Raw genomic sequence first — 16,036 nt, forward strand, 5'->3', positions numbered from 1 at the left:
TATATATATATATATAAACAAACATATTCAGGATCACATCTTAAATTACATAAAGTTGAAAATAAATTTAAATTACAAACAGAAATTGTCACCACACAAGAAACCTCATTCACAGTATCATTTATTTTTTCATTTATAATTTACTTCCCAAGGAACAAAACAAAACTTATTTTCACAAATTAGAACAGTTGTTAGCATGAACATCACAGCAATAAGCTTTAGTATCAGAGTTTAACTTTGTTTTGCATTCTCTTTTTAAGTATTAGTTTTGGTTTGTAATATTTTCTGAGCATTTTGACTTGACACTCAACGTAGTCTCTCCTTTAAATGTGACTTTTGCTAGCCAACAGTAATATGTAGCAACCAATCGTTGATTCAACTTGTATTCAAAATCTTTTTAAACACTTATATTTGATGGCATCATTAACATTTCATTAAGCTTTGTTCAAATAAAAATGGAATCATATTGAAAATTTACAAAACTTAAAATTTTATTAAAAACTCAGTGTGCTTGAATTATTAAAACAAAATTCATCAAAAACATTTTGTCATTAAAGGACTGTAGTCAATTAGAATTTTTTCCTAGTGACCATGCCCCATGTTCACGCATATAGAAGTGCAGAAAGGTGCTTTTGTGTACTTTAAGCATTTATGTAGGTTAGACATCTCATTGCTAGCTGGATTTCTCTTGGAAATGGATGTCTAGTATTGATCCCCCCCCCAATTTGCATTTTGTGTGTCCAATATGATCAATTAACACAGAATCTGTTGTTTCAGATTCTCTTTCCAGATCTATCATCATCTTTCATCTTCAAATTGAATTACAAGTTACTAGGTCCAATCTTTTACCACCTTTTTTTTTTTTTTTTTTAACTGGAAGTTCTCGACTTTTTCTGCTTCCAGTTCATAAAGTTAAGGTGAATGAGTAACTCAAACCACAAAATCAGAAGGTCTCTAATCCTGCAAATAACAGTAAAAACAAATATAAGGCAAAATATTTTCCATGCAATGGAATCTAAAAACATTTAGATTTGATAGTATGTAAATAAGGTCAAGTTCAGCTTCATTCTCAAATCCACAGATACAGCACCATGATTCTGTTCTGTTTATAAATCTGGCTTCCCTTTTGATTTTACATTCATTTAGAAAACAGCACTCTCAATAAAAGGTGAGGAAGGCTCATGTATGTACAGCATTTAAAATTTTAACAGATTACACATAACACTGTCTGCCATGATTCCAAATTTAATTACCAAGAGGTTTATTTTTAAAAATGGTATTTGAAGTCTAAGTGAATAAACCAACACTTAATAACAAAAGAATGTTAACCACTGTGCAGAGATCTGTTTTCAGGTGAAAGAGTCATAACCTAGAATTACTTAGACAAAATGAGAAGGACAGATTTCTTTTAAGGCAGAAATTCAATTATATACTAGGTTAAAAGCTACTTTAATTATTGACTATAACTAACTCATTCAGTATTTAAATTTTTGCATTCATAGCTAGTGCTGGCTACAACTCTGCCGATGTTCCAGGAAGCCCAACTGAATGTTTTTTAGTCCCCCATGGTTATCCTTGGAGACTAAAAACTATGCCAGAGTACAGTCAAACTACTCACTACTTTTTCATTATTAAACAAACTATGTTGATTTATTATGTTAGTAAGTTATAGAAACTTTTTAGAAAGAGGAAGTATGAAATTTTGACAATGACAAAACAGATTTTATAAAGCTATCATTGAAAAAGTTAGAATACATAGAGGAATTTAAATGCTTAAAAACAGATTCATATATGTCCATCCAGCTGAAGATTAGTGTATTAAAAAAAGGTTAAGAAAATACTTTGTGTTTCAAGTTCAACTGCACTTGATTCAAGTACAGCTTGGAGATTGGCTGATATAAATTAAACATGGTCACTGGCTCAGCAGCCAGAAGTACAGAAAAATGTACATGTTCACAGGATAAATAGAAGTCTCTTCTTTTGGAAAAAAGCTATCTCACTCCAATACGGGAGGTCATCCACTCCAAGCCTTGGCATAATCTGAAAAATAAAGAGATATTATATAGTACTAGATCTTGCAACATCTTAAAAGTGTTTTCTACTTCTCTTACAGCTAAAATCATTTGCTTAAAATTAAAAATCATCTGGAATGGGTAATGAAACATGAACAGAATACACAGTGTTTTAAATTAAGTCCACTTAGGCTTTAGCCATAAGAAGCTGGTCAAACATGCTATTTTATCGAAGCTTGGCACTTTTTCAATGTTTGTTCTAAATCTAGAACATGCTACTTTTAATTTGCTTACTCAGAAGTACATAGAACCAGATCATGAGAAACTGCCTAACTGAACACTAGATCTTTTCACTCCAAGACTAAAAGACAAAAGCTCAGTTACCCAGACTGAATTGGATCAAAAAAAAAAAAAAAAGGCAGTGTATCACGAATTCCACAATACCATTAAAAAAAAATGTAAGCATGTCTATAATGAACAACAGGATCACATGGGATCTAATTTGCTTGCTCACTCCTTTTGCATCTCTATTTAAAGGCTTTCCATTTCAAAAGACAGGATTCCCTTTGATTTGCTAGGGATTCAATTACCTAGTCTACACCACCTTTAACTTCACCTTTTTAAAGTAAATTATGATTTACCAAAGAAGGCCAGCTTCCCTGTCATGGTGCTAATCTCCTTAGATTATTCTCAGTTCATCCTGAAGAGGATCACTCAGTGATTTTACTCTTAGTCGTTTATTGTGTTTTCCTTTGTTTGTTTGGATAAGTTGGTCTCAATGATATCACAGTTTTAGGAGTTCTAATTATTCAAGGTTTCTTATGGGAAAAAAAAAAAAGAAGCAGCCTAGGACGACTAACGTTTCTGAACTGATGTTTGTGAAATAATTGGTGATGCCACAAAAATGTTATATTATTGTAAAGGCTGTATATATAGCACAGCTGAAAAAAACTGAAAAACACTAGAAAAACACTGGAATACTGGTAAAAAAAAATACTAGAATACTGCTTTAAAAGACAATGAAAAATGCGTGTTTTCATTTACCATATATTATTGTACTTAAACAGTAAACATTTACCCTTCTCCTGTCAAAGCACAACAGGACTGAATGTGCCATGGGTGATCCTTTATGGAGCTAAGGGTGAGGTATGTAGATATCTCAGCAGCTGTCATGCAGCCTTTCATGTCCTGCTTGTTTGCAAAGATGAGAACTGCAGCTTTCCGTAAATCCTAGAAGTAGTTCAAAGTATTCATAAAAAAGTTATTATATAGAACTAACAGGCTATTGCGTTAACTGAATGTCTCAAAAAAAAGTAGATTAGCTTGTATGCAATTACACAGTAACAGGTAGTTTTAACAGCCTTACTGCATTAAAAAACAATTACATTAATACTGAAGAGACCAATTTATTTAGAAGTGTTCACCACAGGGAATCAAATTATAATGTATTATACTACTACCCTTTTGGTTTTGTCCATATGCTCGTTATGTTAACTAAAGAAAGTCTTGTTAACATCACTTCACAGAGCTCTAAACCATCCAGACAGTGGATTTATTACTGGATAAACATTCAAGAAAATGTATTAGATGCTACTCAAATAGAAAACCCTGCTAGATATCATTCCCTTGAAATTACTTTCCACTTCATTAAGCAATTTCTGTAGTAATTAAAACAGTAACAATTAAAAAAAAAACTTTACTGCTGTTCCAAAAAGGGAGCTCTAATAATGCCACAGCAGCTTTAGGAAAAACAGAAGCTAATAAAAAGTTGTTTTGTTTCTGTATGGAAATTAGGATTCCACAATGCAATGAAACAAACTGGGCTGCATGGTTTTAGGAGTAGAAGAGGGAAAACAAATCCAAAATGCAGGCAGCTGGCAGATTTAATTAAAGTGTTTAACATATTTAAATTGTATATTAAATTTGGAGACAATTTCTCCATTAAGAGAAAAACAATAAACCTTTAGGATCCAAAGATGAAAACTCACAAGTAGTACTTATTACATTTGAGGCCTACTGATTGTTTTCAAGAGATAATAGTTCACAATCTTCTGATCTTATAACACTGGAAACTAATTACAAAAAAAAAATTTCACAAGAAGTCTCATTTCCTTCTTTTTAGGTAATATGTTTGCTCCTTACTACCAAATCCAAACCAGATTAATGAACTTTAAAGTAAAAACACATTCATTTGAAACATTGTAAATCACTCAAATTTTTGATTACAATCAAGCAAGCCCTACTATTACTAGAGTGCTTCATGATAGCTTTCACTGTTCATTTATAATTCATATGGTTTCAAAACAGTCAACATGCATGCACATTTAAGCTCAACTTTTCTGTGACAGTGTAACTTCTGTAAATATAGGAAGCATGTAGTGCTATTTGACTGATCACAACAAAGGGAAACAATTATCCCAACCCCCTACTTTACCTCATGAGCCAGCATTCTATAAAGTTCCTCTTTTGTAATAGAAAGTCGCTCTCTGTCAATGCTGTCAACAACCAGAATGATGAACTAGGGAAAAAAACAATAGTATAATATGTAAAGTACAAAGCGTAAGTTATAGAAAGTACATTTTCAAGTGATCACTACCACGTCGTTGTATGCAAGACACACACTTTCAGAGCACATTAAAAAAAATAGAGCAAGAAGTTTATTGTTACAGCCTTTTGTCAGTGCCCCAGGAATCCTATATATAGATTATAGTTTTTTAAAAAAAACATATATTGCTTATACATTTCAGCACTGCTATTAAGCTCTACTTTTATGTACCACACTTAAATCACCAGGCTTGATTTTCAGCCCCCACATCATACACAAAACAGTGATGTAGGTACCAAAAGTACCTGCAGATCATGGATCACACTTAAAACATGGATTACAAAATTGCTACAAAGTTATCAATGAAAACAGCTAAGTCTACTACTGCTCCTGTACTCAGGAAAACAAAACTGAAATCGAAACTCCATATTTAAAAAAACAAAAAAGACTTTTAACAATCTACGATCACCACCCTCACAAGGCTTAAGAGAACTGATTTCAAAGTCCTACATCAGACCTCAGAAAGCTATGTACCTGGAGGGCTTAGCATTACAGTGCAACACCTTAACCTCTGTAATGCAAAGTTGGCCTCTCACAACTTTGCACCCTTCTACCTAGGCATTTGGAGACAGCTATGGCACTGATTTGACCCTTAATGTTCTTCCAAGTGGCATTATTCTCATGGTCAGGCACTTGTGAATCCTTTAACACTGCTAGGCATATCAAATGGCACATCAAATTTTCCATGGGAGGCAATTGTCACTAGTGTGAAAATGACTCTTTTAACCCCAGTTTCTTTCTTTTTTTTTTTGGTGTATTTTAATTCACAGCCTTATACTAAAAGGCTATATAATTATATACTTACACTAGAAGGGGAAAAAAAAATAGTGTTACATAGTAAGTTAGATACACTTAAACAGCTTGTAAACATTATGCAATAGTGTGCATACACGAACTATAACAACTGATCAGTGTTCAGCACTTGCCCTGACCAGAGTACACATTGAGCTGCTCAAATAGCCTCATAGGTTGCAGCAACCAGTAAAGAGATCAAGAGGGAATCTTATAAAAATTATACAGCTACTGTAATAAAAGAATTACAGGGAACACATGCTGCACTGGAGAGGAAACACAGGAGATGACATTCATCTGAGAGTCTCCATTGCTTCCCTTCCCAGCTCTCCACTGGGAATATTTTGCCATCCCTTTTTCTCTTCTACTGTCTTTCCTTTTGCTTTTCTCCCTGCGAATAACTTATCCATGAGAGCTCCCTGCAAATCCTGGGCTCTCTCTTAAAATAGAATTGCAGAATCAATCAAGTTAAGTTGAAACTAAATAATAGGTATGCTCTACAATTTTTTCCACCATTCCAAAGATTTCCTTTAGATTGCTTCAATTGCTGAATAAGAGAGAAAAGACACATAAAAGCTGCACGTGAGTCGGTAACAAAAAAGGAGGACTAGAAGTCACCGTTACAATTCTCCAACATATGCTCCAAATCACTGTGCCTTAAAAAAAAAAATAAGAAGATTCATTGCCCATTGAAAATGACCACAAACTATGAAATACTAAGTCAATTTAATGCTGCTGTGGCTTTGAGATGTCTAGCAGATGAGGAGGAACAGTATAGCAATTATTCATAACAGGGATGCTAGGATTAGCATACCAAACAGACCCTTTTCTTCAGCTGTTTCCAGCTGACAAAGCTGATAAATTCTTTCCAAATGCTAGAAAGTGTTGGATTTCACACGCTTACTATGCAGAACATAATGGAGATCATCTCCAAAAGGATCAAAAAAAAGAACTAAGACACAGGTCTACTCAAATTCCAAAAATCAAAGAATATTCAATGAACAAATGTCAAAAACTTATCTGCCAGATATTACTCACAGATGTTCTTCACCCTCTTGCGTATTTGTATGACATGTACCCATACTTTTCCAGATAAAATTAAAAGTAAGCTTAAAATACTAGAGCTGAAGATTGAGATGTTATCACCAGGCTTTTAATACATGAAAAGTTTCTGAACATCTGGATTGGATCACTCTAACCTCTCCTCTCTCAAAGAGGGGGATACAGCAAAAAAAACACTACACTTATTTTCACGTAAGGTTTACATAACATCTACAAAGCATCTCTATTTTGTTAGTAGAAATGGTAAAAAAAAAAAGTTTAAAACCCTTTACATCAAGGTAAAATTTCTGTAGCCTTACTATATAAGTGCATGTTGTGTTCATAACCTTTTGGCAAAGAAACAGCAGTTGATGAATTCTACTCCATCCTTTCAAGCAATAGCAGCTTCATCAATACCTCATGAGTACTGCAGTTAGGTTTTCCTTTATCCTTTAGATAAAAGCCACAAGCTGACGAACTTTAAATACTGCTGCCTAGATAAAATTTTGCTCTTTATCTTTAGTTATCATTACTTCAGAACCACTTCAGCCTGGATGTACAGAAGCCAGGTTAACCATTGCATACCCTCACTGAACTTGAGGAGTACATGGAAAAATTTGCTTTAAAATCCACTCAAAAAATATGCAATAACTCAATTTATTTTTTTGTGTTTTTTTTTTCTTATTTTTTCGATTGCCTATGACAGAAGTCTAACTCCACAGTTTATACCACAGATCAAACAACATTAAAGTAAACATGAAAAATACTTAAAATATTACCAGGAAATTGGCTGCATACCAAACACATTAGACTTAAACAATACAACTACAAACTTGATAAAAATCTACCAATGTTTCTCTTAAAAAAAATAATTTTAAGCTTATTAAATTTGCATACTTAAAAGTAGCTTCTCATACCTCTGTGTTCGAATAATAGGTATTCCACGATGACCGTAACGATTCTTGTCCTCCAATATCCCACATTAAGAAATGGGTGTTTTTCACCACTATTTCTTCTACATTGCTTCCTATGGTTGGAGAAGTATGAACCACTTCATTCATTAAGCTAAAGGAAACAACATAACATCATGAAGACCAGCCAATAAAATTCACAAGGCTTGTCACAGCTCAATCACAACAAATTTGTTGCAGAAAAAAATATTTCTAGCTCTGATGAAAACTTAAAAAAGTCACTTCTCAACAATCTATACATATGAATTTCTATGGAAATAAAATATTTAAGAGCTGTTATTTAAACTAACCTTTTTTTCACTAATATGAATTTAGTGGTTGACAAAATTCAAATGTACTTGTTTTTGTAGCAGATTGTAGAGATCAACAATACAAAATAAGCATATAAAACGTTTATAACTAAGCATAAGCATATGCATTTTAACAGTGTCATCTTTTTTAATAAGACATTTTTCAAATAACTTTTTAGATAAATTAGGTTCTTAAAATGCTCTAATTTCAAAATGAGAAGTCACCTTTCTGAAGATCACAAATAAGGAGAGCAATTAACCATGCAAAATGCAAACCAGGATATAATTTTAGAAGAGCATTCAACTTAGCAATTTGATAACTAAATAAATTCTGAAGGACTGCTTGTTTACTTAGAACTGAGAAATTTTTAGCTACCGTTAAATATTGACAAAGAGTTTAAAGTGTTTTTTGGGAAAATAACCTTTGCTACTTTCATATCTAAATATATAGATAGACATTTCATTATGCACTCCTCCTTCTCCATAATTACAACGTTAACTATGTACCTGTCAATATTCTTGTATTTATCACAGACACTCCTGCAACGCTTGCAAGATTTGAGGGTGATATGATACATTGCAATGATGCTATTTAAAAAGTTTATGGTTGGACCTAGGCAAGTTGAAATACTATTCTGAGGAAAACTTCCATCACAGATTTTAGCCACTGGAACAAGAAAACCTTTGGAAACATTTATGGATTTTGCACAGTGGCTAGAACTCCCATTAACATAAAAATCACTTTCTTCTCTGCCGTTCTCAGTCAAATTATTTTTTCAAAGTTTACCAATAAAAATAGGCTTTGATACTTTACATGTGCATGAATTTTACATGTGCTTGTATGTGAAATTTTGTTATTCAATTGATTTACAATTCAGTTTTAAAATATTTCAGTTCTTCCACTTAGCATTTCAATACTAAATCTAAGTATGTTTAGAAGAACTAACACCATTCACATACAAACTGCAACCTACCGCACCCCTAGACTTTCTGCCAGGTTCCAAACCTGAATTTTCAATTATTAAATCAATGACAACTAGTAAAACAAAAAAAAAAGAGTAATTTGTATACTTACAACTGGTAAAGAATTGTAGTCTTTCCAGCATTATCAAGTCCCACTATGATTACTTTGTGCTCTGCGTACACAGAAAAAAAAAAAAAAGACAAGAATAAACTAGCAGAAACAGCAATAATTACAATTCTGGTTAATCACTTTTTCTTACTTAAGAAAGTAACGGCTTTTTGGTCTAAATACATTGTGATGGCTTTTAGGGAAAAAAAAAATCGACAAAGCTTCATCTTCTCTTAAGACTACAGTTTAAGGACAAGTCAGTATTGGAAGTCTTCATAAAGGAAGAATTACTAGCATGACTCCATTAAAAAAAGGAAAGAATGAAAAATACGAGGAAAATAATTTAACTCGTATCAGTATCTTCTCTTACGAAGATGAGCAAACATCCAAAATAAAATTTACAGTACATCAAAGCCAAATCTTAGCAAACCACCAGTTATTGAGAATAAAGAGCTAGTTTTCTACAGAATATGAGTCTGTTTCTCAATGATGCAAAGCAAATCCAAAGTGTGCAGAAAACATTAGCCTAAAACACAAGGCTAAACAATAACCATTAGTTAAGGGACCACACCACCATCATTTTTGTGGTACAAAGAGGAAGCTCTATTTCCAATAGATCACAAATTCCAACACTCAAGTTCTGAGCTGAAAAGTTCTGCTTATATAACAGCTATCTCCCAAATGCTGCAATGTTATTTTTCCAAGCATTGGGGTAACAAACAAACTAACTCCAGAACTTATCCATTTCTCTGTATTTAATCCTTTTTAGAATTTCAAATACAACAGCCCAGTCAATTACAACATGTTTTTTTTTGATACATGCCAGAAGTCAGAAGATACCAATTTGCCTACTGACAAAAGATGCAAATCACTTGAGAGCAGAGAGAAGCTACAAATAGATACCAGAAGCAAAACTCACACAAAAAGCTTGTGAACAGGCTCACTCACAAGGGGTCATATTTAAAATTCTAAAAGCACTTATTCCAAAATAAAACTTGCTTAACAGCTCAGAGATTTCCTCTAAAACACCATTTTCAAATCTACAAGACTACCACAAATTACTAAAAGGTCTATCAAATATCAAGGTGGTAGGTTTTTTTTATCCACAAGTGAGTAGTCTAAGGAAGAATAAGGAATTTGTTAAGATGTAGATCTATTAATGTATATTCCGGTTTTTCATACTGAAAGGGATTTTAGTAAATTCCTTTGGACTTTTAGAAGTTTTGTTAAGAGACATGGCCCTAACACACGTTGAAACATACTTCCCCATATTGATTTCTGTACTGTTACATCCTGCCAACGTATCCTAAGGAAATACCTTACCCTAGCCTTAAGTCCAGCAATACAACCAGAAAAAGCAGCACAACTGATTAATAATCTTCCTTGATATATAAGTAGTATGAAATCCTCTCTGCTTTCAACGTTAATAAAACATTCCACATAGCTAGACTCTCCTTTTCTTCTCCAAATTCAGTACAGTTAAAAGGGCTTTCAAAGTTTAAACACAGAAATACCCGTCTGTTGTTTTCAAAACAACCATATTTTTCAACTATTGTCTGGAATATGACTAATTTCGCAACACTCTGTTTGCATTACTTTCAAGAAGGAAAAGAAACCAACCAACCAGAAAACAAAAACAAAACAAAAATTTAGTAACATTACATCTGCTCTTTCCCACATTTACATCAGAATCCAGAGCCTCGCTTAGGAATGATTAAATGGTACCAGCCTACTGAAAGTAAGAAAAAAATAAAAGTATTTTTCCCCAGTCAGACGATTTTTTAAAAGCCACCAATATGCAAATGATTCAACTCTAATTGGGAAAGGGATGGCTGGGGGAGCATGATGACACGCACAGCTTAGCTCTGTAGTCAAATAGCATTTTATACAGTAACTCAACATCCACATACAAGGAAGTCATACAAGTATTAATTAATGAGGTGAGGATAAAATTAATGAGATTAAAGCATCAATATCTTATGCAAATAGCTGTCTCCACCTTTTATTAAAATTGGAACAACTCATTGCTTTCAGAACTGTCATCTATGCTAACAAAAATCTCTTCACTTACAAACAGAGAAGTTGAATTTCTGTCTAGTTTGGTTAGACAACAATTTTTACTTGTACGCATACATTAACAGATAAACACATGACCTTAAAAATTGTTATACTAAGACAGAACAAAGCTTTAACAAGTACTTGTTTACAAGAGCAACAAGTTGAAGGCAGATGCTTCATTTAAGAGGAAGGATGATTATGGGGTAAATCACAGGCTCCGATTTATGCTCTTTGTGTTTTGTACTTCGAGACTAACCCAAGTTTCTTATACTGGCTGGTATTGGTATCAGTTTGGGCTGTACTCCTGAATATCTTCCCAGTTCACTATGGTCTTGGCAATGGAAGAAGAAAATCCCTAAGATAGTTGCCACAGTAGAAGAGCAGAGTCTTTATAAATCAGGTAGAAAGAGGAAAAAAATGCAGTAGAAATTAGAAGAAGAAAGCAAGCACATTAAAAAAAAAAAAAAAGACAGGCTACTTGAAAGAATCCAAAGAATTCCGTTATTATTAACCTTTCTTGGGCAGTTGTTAAAAAATGTATCTAAGTGGTATTGTTAAAAAAAACTGCTGACAGTTCAATATTACAACATAACAGGAAAGTTATGATCTTGCAGATGTCAGAAGACAGACATAATATGCTCTTCTCTTCACTTATTCTTATATATTCCCCTACATAAGGGTTTTGTAAAAGGATCTGAAACTGAAGATTCTGTTAGTGTTTTTGCCTCTTCCTCTAACTTGAAAAAAAATAAAACCACAAAGAAAAACAAAAGGCTAAATACTTTAGTGATGGGCAAGATTCTGTATTTGGAAGAAATCAGTGAGGGAAAGAGTACTGATCATTATCAGGCACCAAACAGCACTGTCCAGTTGCTAAGAAAAAAACATCTTAGAGGCTTCAAAACTGAAGGCAGATGGAAGTTTGCTAAAGAGAAGGCAGGAGGAACAGAACTTTACCAGAAATTTTCAGCATAAGAATGCATTATGCACACTAAGTGAAAAGCTGCCTTTGAATCTTGTATTCAAGCAGTTCTCTTGTGTTAAATAGATCTTGTATTTACAGACTTACTAACAAGAATGAAAAATTGGCTATAAACTTCATTAGTAACCGGAATCAAACCCCAGATGGATTTCCAGATAATGATCTCTGCTAGCCTAACTGTATGGTCCGGGGACTGCCAGCAAGCCTAAATGAAGTAACCCATGGAGTTACAGAAGTTCTACCACCTTGATTTAGAGCCAACCATTATTTTTCTTATAGCAGCATTTTCTATTTATTTATTTATTTTTAATCTATAGCATTTATTCAGAGCAACCTAGAAGATTATGAGCAGCTGTCATTCGAAACAACTAAAATACAGATGTGAACTTCTTAAAAACTGCACTCACACATGCACACAAGGAATAAGGTACTGCAAGAGTCAAAAGTTGCCTTTATCGAGGTCGCTATACTCACTTCTCTTTTCCTTGTACCTCCATTAAGAGTTACACAAATAATGATGAATAAGTCAAGCAAGTTTTATCCAGATATGTCCTGACACAGGCATTAAGTTAGTTGCTCCACCATTTATTCATATCTCCACATGTTGCTTAGACTGTGTTATTTGCTTTCTTAATCATAGCTTAAGAATGAGTTTAAAAATAAAAGTCCAACTTGAACTTACAATAATTTGTAACTAGATTTGAATTGGCTGTAGGCAACAATATTTTAGGTGAAAACAATACTCAGGCAATGTTTTTTGACAATTTTAAAAACACGGAAAAAGAATCAGGAAGCCATCAGTAAGTCACCTAGAACAAAGATAACAATCTATTTTTACACCAATTGTTTCTCTTATAAGAGAAATACCTACACATCAGTTTGCATCGTTCAATTACTCCTCGATTAAGAGCCAACATATTGAGAGCTGAAAAGCTCAGAAATGTTTAATCGTCCATTTTCAGTCTGTACTGTAAAGGCATGAACACAGGAAAACACTAAAAATAAAAAAAGATTAAATAAGGCCCTGGACCACTTTTGATCATTCCTACTACCACCAAACAAACAATAATAATAAAAAAGCTACTGTCCAAAGGCTACTGCCAAAAAGTCTGGAAACAAACCCTACTAAACACAACAGCACAATACATGTTCCCTGACAGACTGTTCTAAGGGCAGACACTCTTAGATTTCCTCTTTCGTAGTCATCCACACACAGATCAGCACAGGCATCACTCGAATTCCATAAGCTTGTCTGCACTGCACCTTGTCTTGTTCCAAAATCCTACATACTGGTTTTGGTGAGTAGCTGATGCACTGTGATAGAAGTGAAAGCACATTCTGCAAGGGGAGTAGGAGAAAGCAAGAAAGCTTTCCCTATCTAAAACTTTCCATCATTGGCCATTGTCACATAGCACCATTTCAACTATTTTTTTTTCCATCACGGGCCAGTACAGATTTGCCAAACCAAACCACAAACAAAATAGGGTGAACCACCTGGTACAGTCTCTATTGCAAGTGTGGCGAGTTGGAACAGAACTGACAGGCTCAGCTCCCTGGCAGAAACAAACACTCAGATGCTACCTCTACAAAGGGCTAAACCAGTTAAATACAAAGAGAAAAATGCTGCCAGAAGAGGTCAGTAGAAGAGATTAGAGTATCACTGGATGCCTATAGGAACATGTTAGATCAAGTCTCTCCACCTTTTCTCCAGTACCTCATCCTTATTATTGGAAAGAATGGTAAGAGAAACAAATTGCCAGAGAAGTGGAAGACATGTAAATTAATAGTGATGTTCACTGCTTTAGTAGGATATGAAGTGTCTCCGTTATGAGTCTTTTTTCGCTTTGCAGAAATCATTCCGAATGAAATCAACTTTCTGTACATCACGCATTTACTTTAACTGTGCTTAAACCAGAGGCACAAAAATGCCTGGGGCTTATTTTAAGATGTTAGTATCTTAAGATGCAAGTTTTTGAGAAAGCTACCTGACTACCTCTTTCCTGTAAGTTAACAGCATTAGCTCACCAGCTGATATTTCCTTAATGTATTTAGCTGTCTAGATACTATTGATTAAATGCCTTTTAAATTTGGCATTTTCAACTCAGCTGCTATTAACCTTTACATAAAGTAAAACCGCACTGTGTAATTAATACCAGAGCGAAATGGCCATGACTTCCTGAGCTGTATCTTCTAGCACTTTGGCACAATTCCTCTCCTCGATGGAAGCCACATGGCACTTTCTAAATCTTCACTTTGTTGGATCTTTCATTTTGCTAGTATCAAGCACCTCAGACTATCAGCACAAATCGTGCTAGCTGTGATGAACTGATTGATGACATGCTCCACACACATCTGGGTCTGTTTTTATATTTGGAATATTCCCTCTCATTTGCAAACACAATGATTTTAACCACACCAGTCCACTCAACTAGGAGTCTCATGGGTCAGTCCATGAATCATTCTCCAAACTCATCTCCCAAAAAAAAGTCTAGATTTAACATAACTAGAAGAACAACAAAAACAAATCAGTAATTACTGCCTTTATAATTAACATCATCATTATGGGAAAAATAACTGTGCATTTAGAGGATCCTAGTAGATTGGCCACAAATTTATTGTTGAAGAGAGGTTTTCTACGGTGGAATTTCAATCTTGGCCATGAAAAGAAACTCACTTTACTCTCTGCAGTTGCCACAATGGAGAGAACAAAACAAAAATGATTAAAACTCACCCCATGAACCCTCCCATTGGGATAAAAGGTGAATAGTAAGCATTTCATGGTACTGCCTCATCCACAATAACGTCATACTAACAGTTAGTATTTTGAACACATTAAAAATAACTTTTAGAAATAAATATACAGTAAAAAAGACTTTTTCCCCCACTAACGAAACGGAATCAACATAACTCAGTGATGTCATATACTAACAAAGAAAGAAACCAAAACAATGAAACTGTAACTCTTACTCCCTTCCTGAAAATAAATGTTGCCATCATAGGGGACGGTACAGACCGGCAATAAAAGCCACCAGAAGTTATGTTCTAATCAGATCTCTGCACACAGAGAACTCCACCACATCTTGGTGGAGTCCTTGAGGGAAGGAAGGGAGCAGCAGACTGCAATATTTAATAAACACCAAAGAAGTATTTCACAGATTTCTGGAGAGTAAGGGGGACCCTGAATCCTTTCAAATGTTTTTTTTTTCACTTGAGAAAAACAAGAATCATCAAATAGATGGAAAGTAATCATTCTGAACACTTTGATAGAAGGCTTCACGAATGATGCGAGGACACAGCGTGTGAGTGGAGGGGAAGACAAACGGTTTGGCTCTTACTCCTCACTCCCACGGGGTGAGAAAATGGTATGAGAGGGTCGGATGGTACTAAGCACGGCACGGAGACACGGCTCTGCTATTTACAGGCTCCGAGAAGTTCACTCCTGGTGACAAGGCCATTAAAGGGGCACCGGGTGTGCTCTGCTCCCACAACTTGTGAAATCGTGCTGAGATCGAGCCACAAAGCCGCAGTAACCCCGCTGCGGGAGGTAACAGATGGAGAGTGGGCACGGAGCCGGCACTGGCAGCCTGAGGAGAACAATACCTCCACCGGCCTGGCCGGGCCTCAAGGAAAAACAGCACACACGAGGAGCTGCTCGAGCACTCCATCCCCTAACCAACGGAGGCTGGGGGAACGAGATTAATTACAATACAATAAGCGGGTATGAAGGAGCGTATTTTAATTTATGGTAACCGAGCTAGCGGCAGCCGCAGCCACCGAGCTCGGCACGAGCCCTTTCCGCGGGGCGCACCGGGAAGGACCCGTCGCTCCGTTGGGCTCAGAGGCGGCTTTTTGGGGTCCCCACACCGCCTCCAGCACCGCCCGAGCCCCCCCCCCCCCTCACAGGCCCCGAGGCCGCCCGGGACGGAGCGGCGGGGAAGGGGCGAGCTGAGCTGCCGGGGAGCCCCGCGCTGAGAGAAACCCAGCCCAGCCCAACCCAGCCCGGAGCCCCCCGCGCCCACCTTGGTTCCCGAAGAGGCTCCAGAGCTTAGCGAAGACGAGGCCCATGCCTGGCCCCGGGGCTCGGCTCGGCCCGCAGCGGCCCCGGGGCGGAGCGGACGGGGAGCGAGCGTTAACCCCGCCCCTAACGGCTGCCGCGTCACGGCGCCGCGTGCGTCACCGCGCACGGGAACGAACAGGCGGGGCGGGGCAGGCC

General features: G+C 36.0%; 1 protein-coding gene across 1 annotated transcript; it reads right to left on the reverse strand.

The window, feature by feature from the left end:
• Window positions 1–1,229: 1,229 nt before the first annotated feature.
• Window positions 1,230–15,963, reverse strand: ARL5B (ADP ribosylation factor like GTPase 5B). The gene is made up of 6 exons (XM_032182443.1): window positions 15,843–15,963; window positions 8,787–8,847; window positions 7,368–7,515; window positions 4,447–4,530; window positions 3,091–3,242; window positions 1,230–2,040 (listed from the first exon to the last, which is right to left on the reverse strand). Exons 1-6 carry the CDS (start codon window positions 15,886–15,888, stop codon window positions 1,992–1,994), a joined length of 540 nt encoding a protein of 179 aa, XP_032038334.1. The 5' UTR covers window positions 15,889–15,963; the 3' UTR covers window positions 1,230–1,991.
• Between the last annotated feature and the right edge of the window lie 73 nt (window positions 15,964–16,036).

Source organism: Aythya fuligula, chromosome 2, assembly GCF_009819795.1.
Source record: "Aythya fuligula isolate bAytFul2 chromosome 2, bAytFul2.pri, whole genome shotgun sequence".
Taxonomy (NCBI): domain Eukaryota; kingdom Metazoa; phylum Chordata; class Aves; order Anseriformes; family Anatidae; genus Aythya; species Aythya fuligula.